The sequence below is a fragment of the Anopheles bellator genome, chromosome 2 (assembly GCF_943735745.2).
Source record: "Anopheles bellator chromosome 2, idAnoBellAS_SP24_06.2, whole genome shotgun sequence".
Classification (NCBI taxonomy): Eukaryota; Metazoa; Arthropoda; class Insecta; order Diptera; family Culicidae; genus Anopheles; species Anopheles bellator.
This window is the reverse complement of record NC_071286.1, coordinates 73,633,452-73,650,369: the sequence shown is the minus strand read 5'-3', so window position 1 is coordinate 73,650,369 and position 16,918 is coordinate 73,633,452. Positions and strand designations below refer to the sequence as shown.

The window sequence follows — 16,918 nt, the reverse complement described above, 5'->3', positions numbered from 1 at the left end:
TCTCTCTGCCGACGAGAGAGAGTTCCGTCCCGGAATAAAGCTATTTATGCGCGTACCTCATTGCACTATGTTGCGAATATGGCCGCCACGACCACCACTTTCGTTCGATTTTCTATATAGAGAAAATGTGGGACAGCAGAACCACCCCTGAAACCGCCGACAGAGCGGACACCGGATAGAAGGCGCGCATCGTAAAAATTAAAAGGTGGCCTCGCTGGAATGGAAGCACCCCGGCGCGAGGATGTGCACAGGAAAGCTTATTTTTCCGGCCTGTTCGACCCTAGAACCGTAGATTGTGTGGCCCGTCGGCAGATAGCCTTCTTTGTAAGCTCTAGCTTCCTTCCAGTTATTTCCTTTGCGTGCTGGAGCAGCGTGTATTTTTCCCTACGCGCGCACAATTCAAAATCGATTCATTAACGCCACTCTACGAGAACCGGAGTCATCGCGTGAGAGAGAGAAGTTGTGTACCTGTTTGTGGTGGAACCCCAGAAGTTTCTTGTTGGGACGAAACAGATCTGGAGCGAACTGGATCGCTCTCTCTAGGATCCGGTTGAAGATGATATAATTGAGAGAATTTATTTTTACAAAATTACAACCCAAGCCGAATATTCCTGGATCCGAACGAGCATATGGATCAGTTTCCGTCAAAGCAGCCCATTCTCGAATTGTCAAATACGACATAGTAAGTCTGCAATTCGCACACAAAGCCGGTTGAGGAAATGCCGATCAAAAATACACCGGAAGGAAGTGCCGCTGAAACACCAACACCAACAGAAGCCATTGGCGATCCCGGGGGATTTTGAAGTGAACGATACGCGTCACGCCGGGAACGATGAGAATTCTTGCAGCTCTGGCGCCTTGCTAGAGAGAAGGTCTTGAAGATGCCGCGAAAAGAAAAGATACAATAAGAAAGAGATAGGGAGAGCGAGAGAGTGAGTCTTAAACGCGGGCATGACGAGAGTGGGTTGGCGGCTATGGCCACCTGGAGAGAAGGCTTGCTTTTGAAATTATCGTCGTCGTGTTGTTGGTCCGGGTATCGGGCGGACCGATTCGAACCACGTTCTCACAAACCAAGTGAGAGCGAGAGAAATGTGTGAATGTGGTTCCAAAATGCACGTTTCCCGCTCTTTCGTCTTGCGCTATATGGTGCGTACCTCTCTTGTTTCGGCGCTCGTGGGTCATCGAAGCCTTACGTTGGCATTGTAGCTGCTGGCCGGCCACCCCTTCTCGCTGCGCCTCGGTACGCGCATTTTTTCGCTTGAAATGGCACAGCGTTTCAAGCGCGTCGACATGATAACGCACACGCCACGATACGCCCGGGGGCCGGCAGAGAATATGAAAGAGCCTCTCGTATTTTTATTAGTCAATATAACGAGCGATAAATAGAATGTATGTACATATTTTTGGGTTGGGCTCTGGGCTTCTGCGGCGTCCTCCCTCTGTTGTCGATTACGTACGTGGCCACGCAACCACGACGCGCGAGAGATGCCTTCGGTGAGAAACCTTTCTGCTCCAATCTGGCGACAGTCTTAAATAAAGGAATCAAACATTAAATACATTATAGTATTTAATCTCTTTCTCGGACTCCTGACTCTCGGAATAAAACCGGCACATCCTTAGGTGGAACCTTTTTGTGGGGTTTTGGGGGGTTGGGGGTTCTTACACCATGATCCCACGTGCACGTGTTCACCTCGTGTTACCTACACCTTTTCCGATACATGACACGGTAGGTCAAATTGGCCCAACGAACACGAAGAACAACTGGAACATTCGGATTAAAAAGGTGAACACCACTTTGTAGGTTAGAGGTTGGAAAAGTCCCTTTTTGACGAGTTTTTCTTATCTTTTTAGGGCAAAAAAGTATCATTAAATACAGCACCGGCATAGGTTGTTGAAAACCGGCGTTCTTCTGGTTCTTCCTCCCCGCGGTCGCGCTTACACAACGGCGTGCGCCCTCTGGTGTCGTTCGGGCGAACGAATTCGATTGAGCTTTCGACGTGCGGCGAGCTTTAAGCTGCTGCTGTCAAAGTTTTATCGCGTCACGTGGTTTATGTTTTCGCAAGTATCGTATTCGCTTGTGCCCCCCAGTGTCCGGTGTCTGGTGGGCGGTGGGTCGCGCCGTTTTGTAGTAGTAAAACAATGTCACACACAAGGTCAATCACTGTCGTCTGATTGGTAAGGAGGCAGCGCACAGAGGGTCCCTGGCAGCGAGTCCACCCAGTGCGGTGCTAATTTTTTCGTAACGTTGGAGTGATTGTGGTGTACTCCAGCAGAAAGCGACCCTTCGGGCTGCGTGGTGATCGCCGTTTTTGTTTTTCGGTGGTGGCAACGGGGAGTAGAAACCAGCTGTGTGTGCCTTAGAAACTGCAGGGAAATGATGCTAAGGACTGTGCCATGTACCGTAGGCAAGATTGCTCGCCGGGCGTACTCTGTCGAGGCAAACAGGTGGGTAAATATTTGATCGTACTCTCGGATCGTAATTCGGGGCGCTGCTCGCAGTGATAGGCTCATGGCCTTGTTCCGTTTTCTTGTTCCCTTCTTTTGCAGAAATTACGACATTGTGGTGGTCGGCGGTGGCATTGTCGGTACGGCTTCGGCCCGTGAAATTCTCCTGCGCCATCCAACGTTGCGTGTGGCGGTGGTAGAGAAGGAGCCTCAGCTAGCGTTTCACCAGAGTGGCCACAATAGTGGCGTAATTCATGCGGGCATCTACTACAAACCGGGATCCCTGAAGGCGAAACTGTGCGTCGAAGGGTTGCATTTAAGTTACAAGTATTTCGACGAGAAAAGCGTGCCGTATAAGAAGGTCGGCAAGCTGATCGTGGCCACTACCCCCGTGGAGGTAGAACGCTTGAATGTGAGTACCCGGTGCGTGCGTGCGCGTGCTCCCATATCGAAGTTTTACGTTCGGCCTTCGGGGTTGAATTCGATATTTATAGCTTGAATTAATTCCCCGTTGATGACGCCGATCCCCTGTTTGTTTGCCCATATCAGGACCTGTATCAGCGATCACTTGCCAACAATGTGCCCGGAGTGCAGCTGGTGGATGCGGCCAAGATAAAAGAAATCGAACCATTCTGCAACGGACTGAAGGCCATCTGGTCGCCCCACACCGGGATCGTCGACTGGCGCATGGTGACGCAGTACTATGCGCGTGACTTTAAGGCGGCCGGTGGAGATGTGTACGTCAACTTTAAGGTGTCCAAGTTCAGCGAGGCACCGGACCACTTGGACTACCCGATTGTGGTACGCAGCGCGAAGGGTGACACGATACGCGCCCGTAACATTCTGACCTGTGGTGGGCTACAGTCGGACAAGCTGGCGGAAATGACGGGATGCTCGGCGGTACCCAAAATAGTGCCGTTCCGGGGCGAGTATCTGTTGCTGCACCCGGACAAGTGCCATATGGTGCGGGGTAACATTTACCCGGTGCCGGATCCACGGTTCCCGTTTCTCGGCGTACACTTCACGCCGCGCATGGATGGGAGTGTCTGGTTGGGCCCGAATGCGGTGCTGGCATTCCGCCGGGAAGGGTACAAGTGGTCAGACATCAATGTGCCCGAGCTGATTGACGCCCTGCGTTTCCCGGGACTGATCAAAATGGCGTCCAGGTTTATCGGGGCCGGCATGATGGAGGTGGCCCGTTCGGCGATCATACCGCTCCAGGTGCGGGAGCTCCAAAAATTCATTCCCGACATTCAGGAGTACGACGTCAGCCGCGGACCGGCCGGTGTTCGGGCGCAAGCCCTCGACAACGAGGGCAATCTGGTAGATGATTTCGTGTTCGACCACGGAAAGGGAAACACGGCGCTGTCGCGAAACATTCTTCACTGTCGCAACGCACCGTCGCCGGGGGCCACGAGTTCGCTGTCGATCGCCAAGATGATTGCCGACAAAATCGAGGAAGAGTTTCACATCAAAAAGTGATCATCCAAAGCACCGTTTTGTTGAAGCATTATTTTATTGTACGATTTCATATAATATTGGTAAAGTATCACTGATCCGTTTCCTGTTTGATAATGTTTTAAAACTGCCTGAAAATGAATAGACCATCTTCTTGCCGCGACCCGCGATGCGCGCTCATTGGTTTTATGTACATTTGCCGATTTGATCGTTTATCGTTTTCAAACGGAACTAAAATGAATGCCGCTGCGCCAATGGAAGTACATGTTTGCGTTGATAAAATCCCAGTATGCCGTCATGTGGAAGCCAATGTTGGAGTAGACGAACAGATACTCGCTGAGTGCAAACAGCGAATAAACGAACGGTTCACAGTGTTTGTTGTGCCGCACGAAAAAGTACACCGCCAGCAGAATGGAGATAATATTGATCCACAGCAGGCGCCGCTTGTACCGGTACGATTTCCGCTCCGCCAGTGTCAGCAGTTCTTCGACGCGCGTCAACTGGTTGATAAACACCATCAGCAGCATATAAACGATGGAACAGATCACGAAGGCACTGAAACAAAACTTGTGAACTTCTGCAACACAAGAACAAAATCAATCTAAGTAGGGAACGTTGCGCCGGGCGAACCCTTACCGTAGCTGGAACTGGAAGTCCACAGGCTCAGTCCAACCAGTGAGCTCAGCTCGATGATGTTTAGTATGCACGCCAAGTAGGCCCACTCCTTCCGGTGGTGCTTGCGGGCCAGGAGCGCAAGGTGTTGGTTCTTGTACAGAAATGCGATCGCATAGCGGGGCGGGGCGTGGAGTAGCACCGACAGTTGCCACACGAGCCGCTGCGGCTGATAGTTCCCGATGGCGGCCGACAGCGATGGCAGAAAGTTGTACACCAAGCAGTGGGTTGCGTTCGCTTGCTCAAAGTTGTACAACAGGGACCAGGCGACGCAAAACAGAAACCCTACGATCGGCAGCATGCCGGTCGCACCGGCCACTTTACCGAAGCGGACGCGAGCGGTACTTTTTCGCATCGCGGACCCACCGTACCCATCGATGGTCCCCGCCGAATCGGCGAGTCGCTCGTACTGGGGCAACATCGATGCCGTGTCGTTGCCGCGGCCTTGTGTACGCGAAAAGTAAATCCTTTCGACTGTTTGCCAGCCAACTGTTTACACACCACATTGCATTGCCGTCGTGTTTAAATGATTGAAAGCACCCGAAGCACAAGTAGGCGACGCAAAACAACAAAATGATTCGACGTACGTGGACTGTCAAACGGGCGAGGTTGTAAACAAAGCTTGAGCCGCACCGCTCAGCTGTGCCGAAGGCCAGGGCCCAGGGTAAGATCTCTGTAACGCAGGTTAAGCAACAGATTTCTGGCCTGGATCGTCAAAATACCATTAATCAATTCGAAAATCTGCCTCGAGATGTAACACTACTGCACAGCCGGGGCAGTCAATAAATTAACAAAAATAACAAGAAACGTTCGTCATTTGCTATTTGGTGTAAATGAAATCTGCAAATTACCTACAAAACCGAATAAATAATCTTTCCCAAGGCAGCCAGCTCTTGGTGTAACCTGTACTAGAGGGATCTTAGCGAAGAGTGTCAGGGCGTTTTAAATTTGGGCAACGATGTCGTTTGTGATCGTTAATCATTGTTTATTTTTCATTTCTTTCCCAGTAAAAGTGCACCCCGGAAAGCAGGTCATTTGCTGGTACAACAGTGCCAGCTTTGCCGAACTGCAGCAGATATTGCGAGAACGCAAATTTTGTCAGCGCAACCGTGATCCTGGAGGTAACGCCATGATTTTCTAACACAATTTGAAATTAATAATTTTTTTCTGACTTCATTTTGCTGACAAACACAGAAACGAAAATAAGGACACATTTGGAGGTTGAGTTGTGTTAAGCCTATCGTGTTTATTCAAAGCCCTTTTCATTTGTCACATAACTGTTTTGTTGTTCTACGATGTTGTTGGCAAGAGCTGCCAAGGGAGCCATACTTCGACAGAAAATGAAGAAACACCGTAATATACCATACACTGACCCCACCCCGACGCGAAACGAACAATCCGGGTTCACAGTAAGAAGAGGGAGAGCGCAATTTAGCATGACAATAGAATCTAAAAACCGTTCATATGTTACGCTCTACATCTATTTGGTTGTGTTATAAATATTCCTATGCCTACTATATATTTGCAAATACCGTGCGCGCCCGGTGATCGCATTTGTGATCATTACAGTTTCGTATATTTGCAACCCAAATCCGAGCCGTGATAAAGTCGGGGCAAAGAGTACACGGGGGGTGGTGGTGGATGGATAGACAAAAAATCTCCTAATCTCGATGCCTGCTCGGCCAGTTCCCATGCAGGGTCCGTGTCTCGTTTTGAACGGAACGGCCCCCTTTGGAGTGGAGGAAAATTTTGAGCAAACTAAAAGAGATTGCTGTTGACGACGATTGCACGTGATAACCCGAAATTCCTCTTCACGATCTGCCGCATAAACACACACACACACATTCACATAGAACGGACACTTTAAACACACACACAATTTCTATCAAGAGAGTTATCCACGGGGGGTCACAGAGAGAAAGAGAGAGAGAGATAAAGATTAAATGTAACGGGAAGTGCGCTGCAAGAAGATTGATGATGTACAGAGTTCGCGATCCGCTTCGGGAGCGCATTTAACTAGACTTTTTCTGCGCCCGATAGTCTTTGATCCACTGCTGGATACGCTCCTTCAGTTCCGTTGCTGTGAAAGAGAGAGGGAGGGTTCGTTCAAAGAGTGTTCCAGTGGGGACGGCCAGGCCAGGGACACTAACCGGGTATTAGCATATCTTCCGTCAGTGGCTGCCGATTGAACGGGTCGGTGCTGCTGTTGAGCAGATGGCGTGTAATGATCGCCCGATCCATGATCGTACCGGACGGCAGCACGACCGGATCGGTCATCAGCGTGTCCATCAGCGGGTCCTTAAAGTCGTCCGGTGCTTCGGCAAACTCGTCCGCGTTCTCCTGATTCTTTACATAGATTTCGGCCGCCTTCTCGATGAGCTTCCGAAACTCGTCCACCTGGCCGCGCGTGCGGATGCCGATCCGTTCGACGCGCTTCGCCGCATCCTCGAAGAAGTGCTTCTCGAACGAACGCTCGTCGCCCGCGAGGGCGGCCGCAAACTCGTCGCACGCCAAATGCAGATAGATGTCGATCAGCTGGCCCAGCAGCCGCCGTGGCTCCCAGCCGTACTTGTGCGGGTGCCGCACGCGCAAATCGTTGCACTTGGGGCCGCAGAGCTGGTGCAGATTGTAGTTCAGCATCGAGCTGAGCCGATCGATCAGCTCCGGGCGCAGAAACGGTTCCTTGATGTCCTTCGTCATGTAGTGGAACATGTCGACCGTTTCGCGCGCCAGCGTCAGGTACGAGCGACACTGCCGCTCGTCCTGTGCCAGCTGCCGCTGACGGTTCTGCTGCACTTCCGGCGTCAGTGCGTTCCACGCGCTTTCGTCCATCGTCAGCACCTGTGTCTCGTGGATGCGCTTGAGGTACTCCAAGCACTCGTCCAGCAGGTAGGTTGTGTCGTTGAGGAAGAAATTGACAAACTTCACAAACTGCTTGCCACTTTTCGACTCATTCACGATCGCCTGTCGATGCACGGCGCTGTCCCACAGCCCTTTGAACAGATGGCTTATATGATACCTGCAGAAAGGGGGCCAGTAGTGTGGGGCTTTTGTATGGTCCTGCGTAGCGGAGCCTACCTTATTGTAAACTTGTCGTAAAATTCAGTACTCTGCCCCGTCGTTTCGATGTCGGTATAAAACTTCATAAGTGCACTTACTAACGCAGTCTGAGCGAGTTCGTGGTTGATTATCTGTGGAGAGGGAGAGACGATCGCTGGTTAGTTAGTTGGCATGAGTGGCGACTTTCGGCCATCGCTTGCCTGCAAATACAGCCGCTGCGAGGTGGTCTGTATCGTGGGGGACGTCACGAACAGGACCTCTATCAGTTTGGCAGTGATGTACGGATTCTTGATCAGATGGGGCGCGCACACTAGTGTCAGGATCCAGGTAATGATCGAGTTGTCCACATAATCGATCACACTTATGCTGTGTCTGTGGGGATAGAGAGAAAGCACGGACTCTGTAGAGGGGCAAGAGTTCCTCCACTTGCACCGGCCAATACGTACTGCATGCAGAACAGGATGAAGTCGGCAATGTCCTCAATGTACCACTCGGGCAGGGCGGAAAAGTTGTCGTTGGCCACCAACGTCGACGGGTGCTGCTGGTTCACAAACAGCCCATCGATAGGCCGGTTCTCGATCTGGTACAGCATGTACTCGCAGACGGACGAATAGAATTGCATGCAGGCACCGAGCACGTTCGGGTCGATGATGGCAATATCGCAGCTGAGCTTCGCCTTCGCCAGCTTGTTGATTTGATTGACGCACCGATCGCGCATCTGCTTGTTGCGCCGCGCCAGCAGAGTGTTTTCCCACTGCGACATGGTGGCATTCAGTTCGTCCACCATACGCTGCAGTTCCTTCGTGGCCCGCAGCAGCTTATTGTAGCGCTGGATCGCCGGGATGATGCCGAGATGGTGCGCGTGCAGCGTCAGGAACCAGCAGTGCGTGACGAACTTGAGCGGTTCCCACTTTTTGGTGGCCTGCAACTTCTCGAGCCAGTCGGAGTATTCTTGCGATGAGAACTTGAGCTTCGTTTCGTCCTCAATGTCCACCAAACTGTCCGGGTGGTGCGGATACAGTGGCTCGATGCGGGCCAGATTAATCTTCACCGAGAGCAGCTGCAACACGGACATGAAGTTCAGCATGAAACCATCCTTCGCCAGAAAGCGATCGTCCGCGTTGTACTGGATGCGCTTCGCGTTCGATTTCAGTATCTCGGCGATGTAGTTCACTATGTCGGCCCGGCTGTCCTGGTTGGTCAGCAGCACGAGGAACACCGAGTGCAGCACCTTGCGGGTGCTGCTGAGGATCGCGTGGAACGAGCTGGCCAGCGTGCGATCGCACACATTCTCCGCAAAATGATGGGTCGCAAACTTCGGGTTTTCGTCCAGCAACACCGACAGCGACAGGAACGGGGCCAAAAAGGACACCTTCGAGATCTCGCGAGCCAAATATTTGTCGGGCGTAAACGATGGCAAAAAGATTTCGTGCCGCACGATCAGCTGGCAGATCGGGTGCGCGTTGTCAACGCGCGTCTCGATCAGCTCCTTCAGCCGGTTGAGCGGATCCGAGACGATGTTTTCGTTGCAGATCGCATTCTGCATGTCGACGTACAGATCGTCCAGCACGGCCCGGAAAATCACATTGAAATCTTCCTCGTTCGGCGAGTTGCGGCTCTCGGCCATTAGGCTGGTGAGAAAATCGGACGGCAGCTTGTTCTTGTACATCAGCGTGAGCAGCGGAGACTTTTCCAGCAGGGTACTCTTGTTGCTGACCGTCTTGCCACTGCCGGCAGCGCCGCTTTCGCTACCCTGTTGCCAGCAAAAGCTTTGGAAGGCATTCTTTAACACCAGTATCGCGTACCGGAGCGTCTGCTGACGTATCACGGCCACCACTGTCGGGAGCGTCTCGGCGAGGTACATCTTTTTACTCTTCTTGATCTTGGTGTAACTGTACAGTTCCTCGTTCGCGCGCCAATAGCACCCGGTCAAATAGTCTAGGGCCGCTACCCGATTGTTGGCGAACGCTTTCATCGATGGCTTCGAGGAACAAAACGCAGGCGCTGCTCCCTGCTCTTCCTGGTGCGCTTCCGTGTCAATGTCCATCGGCGTACCGCGGCCACCGACACTCGGCGCCACTTCGTCGATCGGTTTCACCTTCTTGCTCGGTATCGAGCTCCAGCTGTCGGAAAGGCGCCCACTGGTACCGCCACTGCTGTCACCGTCCCAACAGCTGGACGATTCAATCAGCTTGCCGTAGTACATGCCCTTGATCACTTCGGTCATCACTTCGGCACAGAACTCGGCGAACCGCTGCGCCGTCAGCATTTCCAGTGAATTATCGAGCACGGCGGAATCGATTGTAAACCGTGAATCGGAACACCGGCCGGCCTTCCCGTTGATCTTCATGATGCGCAGGATAATGTGCAGCAGCTCTTCCCGGGCGGCCGTCTCTGTCCCCCCGATGCCAGTCTGCTCTCCGCTTACCATTTGGCACTCTGTAAGGTTGGCGTCCACCGCGTGCTGCTGCTGCTGATGTTGCTGTTCGTTGTCTTGCTGCGACGCCGGGCAACCCGCGTGCGACTCGGAAGAGGATCGCTTCTTATACGCCCAAGAGTTGGGTGGCGGAGCCTGTGCCTGTGTCTGTGCGGTTGCGATCGGTTTCTTGCGAGCCGCCAGCACAATCGAGCTCGTTTTCGTGTCCGATTGTACCGATTTCTGATGTCGCGCTGCGACTTGCTGCGACTGTTCGGCCACCTCGTCGAAGCCCAGCATTAGCGAGGCTTCGATTTTGTCCGGCAGTATCAAATCGGTACCCTGATCGGTGGCGTTGCTGCTACTCTCGGGGCTGCTGCTGCCGACCTGCTCGTCGCCATGGACACCACCGCCGGCGGATTCGTCGCTGGTAGCAGGCGCCGCCACCGCAGTTGCAGCTGAACTTTCGGTGATGCAACCCACTGTCGGTGGTGCATTGGTATCATTGCTGCCCACCGCTTCTGGCACACTCTGTTGGGCGGCCGCCGCTGCTGATACATTTCGGTTGTTTTTGGCCTCAAGTTTTCGTAATCTCCGCGACCGTATCTTGGTGGGTTGTGGTGGATATGAAACAGAGAAAAGAGTATATGATTAAAACAATTTTTCACAAGCAGGTAACCGAAAGCAGGGCGGATGCGAAGCACGGTGTTGAGGAGTTTGAACAATGGCCACTAATTAATGTTGCAGAAACGCAACCACCAACACGCCCATTGCTGGCTTGCTGTTTGTGTCTGTTTTTCTCTCACAAAATAATTCTGTCGCGTTTCAGAGTAGGTTGTCACCACACAACGAATATTTTAAACTACGTTATATTTTAAAGAAAAAACCCACTTTGCCGCAATTCATTTGGAAATTATTTTTCGCGTCGATAAGAAGCTTCTCGATCGGCACGGAATAAGTAGGCCATTTCCTGAATCTGTTACACCGCAAACGTGATCTTTGTTCCCGTCGTTCGTTGGCTGCGAAGAAAAACCTTGGCTACGCGTTTTCTGCTCTCTACGGCGCTCTTGTTATTCGTTCACGAAGGACACCGAACAGCGCATCTCATCACTGGCGCTTTTCCATTATCATTGCCCGGTTTTGTCAGATCGGATTATGGATCGTTTAGCATAAAGAAAACGGTACGCAAGACGGAGAAACCAGGTACGCGCGCGTCGCGAAGTTTTTTTTTATTATTATTTTTGGACCAGCTTTATCGCAACATCGCCATTCGGACACATGACGAAGAGGCTCTTGGGTTTGGTAGAGTAGTTTTTTTCTGTTTCGGTAATGCTCGGTAGAGCGGTGGTTGTAAAGCGCAAGCAGCCGAATGGTTTGGTGTTAGTAGGCTTACGGCTGTGGTGTAGTGTACGAGATCTCTCTTTGGCATTAATGTGTGATCGGATTCTTTGTTTCCGGTTTGGTGCTACTGTTTCCATGCACACTTAGCGACCATCGAAGCCTACTTATGTTGTATCCAAACACTACAATTTACAATCTTTCGAGAAGCCCCCCAATTCGGGAGGCCATTTCGTCTGCCGTTGCAGCAGACATTGGTTCACTCACAAGGACAATGGATGATGACCATGAGAACGCACTGTTCACTCCACCAGCGAAACGAGTCATGTGGTTTTTCGGGAACAAAACTATTCGCCAAGCAAGCTCGCAGCGAACTACAGCGCATTACTTACCTCCTCAGGTGTTAGTTCCATCGTTGTGTAGGCCTATTGCTCTGTTTCGTCCCAATATCGTGCACGAATATCTTCAATTTGCAGCTTCGCACTCGCGTTTGTTGGATAATGTTTTCCTTTTCACGATCGTAAATTTCTCACTTGTGGAAAATATGCTATTTTTTCACCCCGTGCTGTGGCAATGGCTAGTGGTGCTGTGGTTCGCTCTTCCTTGATGCTTCCTGTTAATCGATGTCGACACCGCCACCAGCGCACACAACACGTCGTCAGCGGAGAAAATGGAAAACTATCAAAGTGTTGCTAGTTCTGCCAGGCTCAATCGATTGACGACGTTAGCCAAAAAGATGTGCCAACCCTACAGCCCAACGCTGTGCTGCGCCACCATTGTTCGAGAGGCACTGCCAATTGGTGTTCGTTCGTAAGAATTGATTTCACTTTCCTGCCACGGTCACTTTGTTGCTCTCGTTCTTCTAGCTGTCGATCGAAATGGGCCTGAGCGGTTTCCAAACCTACACTTTAATCTCTATATCACTGTAACCAACCCCCAAGAGGGTGAACAAAGTTCGCTCGGTTCGAATGTCTCGGGAATCCGTGCCCGCAGGAGTCTCTCTTTTATTTCGTAGTACAATTATGTCTAGTCACTAAACAGATCTGCCTTTGCGATGCGACGACGATTGGATACGGTCACGGTGGAGTGTTGAACTGGCCCGTGGAAACTGTTACCTGTCTCATTCGAGTCAGTGTCAAAATTGACACCGAACCGTTCGAACTCAACCCTGCCCTGTGCGCGCCCGAATTGTTTCATCGGCCCAAAATGTTGAGGACGTTTCGGATCGTGGAATCAATTTTCTTCTAACGCCCTTACAATTAATCGTAGACTATAGAAAAGAAAAGAAAGCCCAAGACCGCGAAATCGGCGCGGAGTGTCTTTGAAGGAGTCCGCACTGCTCCTGTCACGCAGGGCCCGTTTGACGTTTCACCGCACGTTTGCGTGCTACGAGTTTGTGGTGCGGTTTGCTGCTGCCGTTTTGCGTGATAAAACCGTGCGTTCACAGGTTTTGTGGCACGAAACGCCTTGTGTGGAGGTCTCTGTTCGCCGTGCTACTGCCATCGTAGATCACAGCAGCAGCCGCTGTCACCGTACGACGGATCGTGAGATTATTGCACGCTCAGCATGGGTAACGTGTTGGCCTCCTCGAAGCCGATCGCTGGTCCCGGCGGGCTGCCTCCACCGATGCCGACAGAAGCGCTCCCCACTCCCACTCCAGGCGATGGCGTCAAATCGGAGCGGACGGCGGAGGAATCCAAAGCTCTGCCCAATCCGGGCACCATGGAGGATCTGCACAAAAAATGCAAGGGTACGTTGGTGCTCTGGCCGCTGTGGCCGGCACGGAACTGTGCAATCGGAGGGTGTATTGCATAACCACCGGATAGTGACAGTTGAGTTTACATGGTTCATGTTTTTTCGCTTCTTTTTCTCTACAATGCACGCTTGCTCCTTCTTCGCATCGAAACGACGTTCGACGTGCGTGCAGATGTAATGCCGGTGAACTTTGAGGGAGCCAAGCTGATCATCAACAAGGGCCTGAGCAACCACTTTCAGGTTTCGCATACAATAAATCTGAATTCCTCGAATACCAGCGGCTACCGTTTTGGCGCGATGTACGTCGGAACGAATCAGCTCTCCCCAACAGAAGCATTCCCGGTGGTACTGGGCGACGTTGACCCGTCGGGTAACCTGAACGCTAACATCATCCACCAGGTGACGCCGCAGGTGCGGTGCAAATTTGCTTCACAGGTTAGTAGGCTATTTTGGGCCATAACTGTGTCCAATCTGTGTTAAAACGCCGTGGCATGTCTGTGGTTTCACTTTCAGATACAAAGCAGTAAAGTGACGGCCGCACAATTGACGACAGATTTCAAGGGATCCAACTACACGACTTCCCTAACGGTAGGCAATCCCAATGTCATTAATAACTCGGGCGTGGTAGTGGCACACTATCTGCAAGCTGTAACGAACCAGCTATCGATGGGTGGTGAGTTCGCGTACCAGTACGGTCCAGCCGTTCCTGGTGGCCAAATTGCGCTCATGTCGGCCGCCGCAAGGTGAGTTTGAGCGCCAAACTGCGAACCAGCGAACAAACATCACTTAACAATACGTTTATCTTTGAAGATACGCTACCGATCTGTTCACGTGGTCGGGCACGGTCGGTGCGGCCGGCGTGCACCTCTGCTACTACCAGCGTGCAAGCGAGCAGCTTCAAATTGGAGCGGAAGTCGAGACCAGCTTCCGGATGCAAGAAGCCGTCGCCACCATCGGCTACCAAGTTGACCTGCCAAAGTCGGATCTAGTGTTCCGCGGAATGGTGGACAGCAACTGGACGGTGGGGGCGGTGCTAGAGAAAAAACTGCAGCCACTGCCGTTCACGTTTGCCCTCAGTGGCATTCTGAACCACACCAAAAACCAGTTCCGGCTCGGATGTGGACTGATTGTTGGTTAGGTCGCGTTATCGCGTTACCCAGATGCACTCTAGACAGATGGACCGGAAGAGAATGAGAATGGTAGAGCCGTTGCAAGCGATTAAAGTAAGCTAAGCATTTCCGCGGAATTTAAACATTCGTAGAGCAGCGATGCAGCGAGTTGGTTATGGAGCAGCAAGCCGTGAACCCTGCGTGTGCAACACCTAGTAGCAGCTGCAGTCAAACAAAATGCAGAAAGCGAAACTTAAAGTTCAGTTCGGAAACAGCAATACCCCTGTAAAGCAAAGCGAAGTAAAAATGTACACACGCCCCGATGTTGTAGCTAAAGAGAGTTGCACAGAGTTTATTGTGGCCACGTTTGTGATTGTTTCAACGGTTTCGTGCATCTTGCCTCGTTTGCTGGTTGCTATGGAAATGTGTTCTGCCTCCCAGCGTGCCGTACCAGTGTAGCAACTCGCCGCTGCGGGCGCGCCAGCCGTGGCGGCGGGAGTTTCCGTTTTCACGCATCGTCGTATCCTATAGTTGAGTAAAGCTAAGTTTTTTGTTTACCTTTCTCAAACAGTCATTTTTATTAAAATTCTTATAAATCATTACAGATATTATTGTTGTTAGCTTCTTGTTTGAAGCGCCCCTTTTCCGCGCTACCCGTTTCATGTGCTCCGCGCGCCTGGGCGTTGCGTGATGTTTGTACAGTGTGTTTGTTGATTTTTGGTTGTTTGTTCAACGCCCATTTGTTGTTGTCGTCATCCTGCGTTGGTTTCGCTCCGCATCGTGCTCGAGGGTGTTTACTTTTGTCTTCACGGGCCTAGGCTACCTCTTACGGTCCTCCACATAACCGCATGCAACAGAAAAAAGTGCCTGCGCGCACCTGGATTAGTCTTTGCACATCTGAGCAGTCATGACCGCCAGCGGTTCGAGTTCTTTCGCTGACATCAGCTCGAACTCGGTCACGAAGTAGTAGAAATGTTTGAAGCAGGTATTTACATGCGCCTCCTAGAACGGGTGAACGGGTCGGTCTGTTCAACAAGAGGGCTCGACGAATGGAATCGACTGTGGTGGATACTTACCGCGCCAATACTGAAGATGCGATCGAAGTGGTGGATGTACACGTGCACAAACACCCGGAACAATCGGGTCAGGATCTTCTTGCAGAGCGTCGGAAACGCTCTCGGAAATGGCACATCGGTCGACACGGGGAAAAGCGTTTCGGTATTGATCTGATTTTCGACCCAATCCATCAGCAGCTCGATGTAGCGGGGTGCCGGAAGTTGGATTGGCTTTTTGTACGTTCCACCGTCGGCCCAGAGGTACTCATACTTTGAGCCCCCGCTCATTGTCGGACACGACGTTTCGTTGCAGTATTCCGAAATGGTGCCGTAGATGAGATTGATTCGGTTGAAAAAATCGACCACATGCACCGCCAGCCAATCGTTCATGTTTTCCCCCGGTGGCAATTTGACCACTTCCTTCAGATTGATACCGGACTGCAGGCTTGCGTTGGCCTGCTTGTGCAGCGAGTACCGGATTGTACCCTGTGTGAAGCGTTTTTTCGGTCGGAAGGTTTTCTCCCGTTGGAAGAACTCTAGAAATCCGTGCAGTGCCATGGTTTTGATTCGTCGTTGAGCCACAATGATACTGTCGACCCGTTTGCTAATCGTCAGAAATTGCGTCACCGTACGCGTACTGACTGGCCGCGGAACTGCCTCACTGAGCGCCGTCGTCCAATGCGAGGAGGTGATCCGGTTTAAGCGCTAGTATGATTTCCTTTTTTGGGCTCCATTCTGTCTGGCAGATTGCCCACACTCCTCCCCCAGCGGGGGGTTCCTCACGAACAGACCTCTAAACGCGATTATCCATTTCAATTCGGCTTGAAACGGAAGCCTTATCGGTACTTTAAACCACCGCTTTAAAACGCTGCACGGTGCTGTGGATCGCTTGTGTAACGCGATGGGCGGCTCCGCCGAGGAGGCACGATGCGAACTTATTCTGCGGCAAACAAACAAAGTGCGCGTTTAGCATAGTTTTTCCTCATCCTCGGTAAGATGCGGAACTGTAAATGTCAAACTAACTGACGTCATTTGCACAGGGTGCTTCGGAACATTCGGTGCAACGTCGGTTCTGTTTACCGAAAATTCTTCCCAGATTTGTACCATCGAATCGTTTTCATTTAACATTATTTTTCATGCCATCAATTTGGTCAATATTCCCTAAAAAGTCGTTCAACTTAACAAATTTCAACCAGAATTTTCGGTTTAAAAAACATCGCAAACTGTCAGTTTGGCAATGTTTTGTCAGACCGTGCGCTGCGCCAAAGAACGAACATCGTCATCGGTGACGAAGTGAAAATTCCGTTATTTACGCCCGCTTAGGGGCTTTGTAGCGGTAAAAATCTGTGTAACATAACTGCGAGGAGTGCCGGCACCGGTCTAAGGTAGAGGACGGTGTATTAATTGTGACATAGTGCGGAATTCGGGCGTTCTGTTCGCGCCTGAAGAAGGGATGAGCTAGTGCGGCGAGCCGGGCGGGTCGGGTTTGTTTTGAACGGTGACGCGAATGAAAACCAAAACATAGGCCACCACACGGAGCATTCTCTTCGAAACCACCGGATCGTTGGGCTGCAACGAGCCTTTTCTGGTGTGCCCTGTGAAGTCGATCG

The 16,918-nt window shown here is 51.5% G+C and overlaps 5 protein-coding genes across 5 annotated transcripts; 2 read left to right on the top strand and 3 right to left on the bottom strand.

Annotated features, from left to right (window-relative positions):
• Window positions 1–2,092: 2,092 nt before the first annotated feature.
• On the top strand, window positions 2,093–4,264 carry LOC131208598 (L-2-hydroxyglutarate dehydrogenase, mitochondrial). Its single transcript, XM_058201396.1, has 4 exons — window positions 2,093–2,175; window positions 2,340–2,445; window positions 2,548–2,857; window positions 2,995–4,264. The coding sequence occupies exons 2-4, from the start codon at window positions 2,375–2,377 to the stop codon at window positions 3,925–3,927; spliced, it is 1,314 nt and encodes a 437-aa protein (XP_058057379.1). The 5' UTR covers window positions 2,093–2,175; window positions 2,340–2,374; the 3' UTR covers window positions 3,928–4,264.
• Window positions 3,949–5,125, bottom strand: LOC131208599 (post-GPI attachment to proteins factor 2-like). The gene is made up of 2 exons (XM_058201397.1): window positions 4,540–5,125; window positions 3,949–4,480 (listed from the first exon to the last, which is right to left on the bottom strand). The coding sequence occupies exons 1-2, from the start codon at window positions 4,994–4,996 to the stop codon at window positions 4,125–4,127; spliced, it is 813 nt and encodes a 270-aa protein (XP_058057380.1). The 5' UTR covers window positions 4,997–5,125; the 3' UTR covers window positions 3,949–4,124.
• A 687-nt stretch (window positions 5,126–5,812) lies between these two features.
• On the bottom strand, window positions 5,813–12,216 carry LOC131212782 (ubiquitin conjugation factor E4 B). The gene is made up of 6 exons (XM_058206796.1): window positions 11,782–12,216; window positions 8,082–10,657; window positions 7,836–8,007; window positions 7,654–7,766; window positions 6,726–7,594; window positions 5,813–6,655 (listed from the first exon to the last, which is right to left on the bottom strand). The coding sequence occupies exons 1-6, from the start codon at window positions 11,800–11,802 to the stop codon at window positions 6,588–6,590; spliced, it is 3,819 nt and encodes a 1,272-aa protein (XP_058062779.1). The 5' UTR covers window positions 11,803–12,216; the 3' UTR covers window positions 5,813–6,587.
• A 410-nt stretch (window positions 12,217–12,626) lies between these two features.
• LOC131211853 (mitochondrial import receptor subunit TOM40 homolog 1) lies at window positions 12,627–14,842 on the top strand. Its single transcript, XM_058205500.1, has 4 exons — window positions 12,627–13,139; window positions 13,317–13,579; window positions 13,658–13,887; window positions 13,955–14,842. Exons 1-4 carry the CDS (start codon window positions 12,956–12,958, stop codon window positions 14,280–14,282), a joined length of 1,005 nt encoding a protein of 334 aa, XP_058061483.1. The 5' UTR covers window positions 12,627–12,955; the 3' UTR covers window positions 14,283–14,842.
• Window positions 14,006–16,284, bottom strand: LOC131211854 (MOB kinase activator-like 3). Its single transcript, XM_058205501.1, has 2 exons — window positions 15,330–16,284; window positions 14,006–15,255 (listed from the first exon to the last, which is right to left on the bottom strand). The coding sequence occupies exons 1-2, from the start codon at window positions 15,864–15,866 to the stop codon at window positions 15,136–15,138; spliced, it is 657 nt and encodes a 218-aa protein (XP_058061484.1). The 5' UTR covers window positions 15,867–16,284; the 3' UTR covers window positions 14,006–15,135.
• Between the last annotated feature and the right edge of the window lie 634 nt (window positions 16,285–16,918).

Bases quoted from the DNA above. Each gene is read 5' to 3' on its own strand.
- LOC131208598 (XM_058201396.1), top strand. From the start codon at position 2,375: ATGATGCTAAGGACTGTGCCATGTACCGTAGGCAAGATTGCTCGCCGG. The intron at 2,446-2,547 runs GTGGGTAAATAT...CTTCTTTTGCAG, and splicing joins TACTCTGTCGAGGCAAACAG to AAATTACGACATTGTGGTGG. The intron at 2,858-2,994 runs GTGAGTACCCGG...TGCCCATATCAG, and splicing joins TGGAGGTAGAACGCTTGAAT to GACCTGTATCAGCGATCACT.
- LOC131208599 (XM_058201397.1), bottom strand. From the start codon at position 4,996: ATGTTGCCCCAGTACGAGCGACTCGCCGATTCGGCGGGGACCATCGAT. The intron at 4,481-4,539 runs GTAAGGGTTCGC...CTTGTGTTGCAG, and splicing joins GACTTCCAGTTCCAGCTACG to AAGTTCACAAGTTTTGTTTC.
- LOC131212782 (XM_058206796.1), bottom strand. From the start codon at position 11,802: ATGGAACTAACACCTGAGGAG. The intron at 7,767-7,835 runs GCAAGCGATGGC...CCCTCTCCACAG, and splicing joins CGCAGCGGCTGTATTTGCAG to ATAATCAACCACGAACTCGC. The intron at 7,595-7,653 runs GTAGGCTCCGCT...CCCTTTCTGCAG, and splicing joins TACGACAAGTTTACAATAAG to GTATCATATAAGCCATCTGT.
- LOC131211853 (XM_058205500.1), top strand. From the start codon at position 12,956: ATGGGTAACGTGTTGGCCTCCTCGAAGCCGATCGCTGGTCCCGGCGGG. The intron at 13,140-13,316 runs GTACGTTGGTGC...ACGTGCGTGCAG, and splicing joins TCTGCACAAAAAATGCAAGG to ATGTAATGCCGGTGAACTTT. The intron at 13,580-13,657 runs GTTAGTAGGCTA...TTTCACTTTCAG, and splicing joins GGTGCAAATTTGCTTCACAG to ATACAAAGCAGTAAAGTGAC.
- LOC131211854 (XM_058205501.1), bottom strand. From the start codon at position 15,866: ATGGCACTGCACGGATTTCTAGAGTTCTTCCAACGGGAGAAAACCTTC. The intron at 15,256-15,329 runs GTAAGTATCCAC...CACCCGTTCTAG, and splicing joins GCATCTTCAGTATTGGCGCG to GAGGCGCATGTAAATACCTG.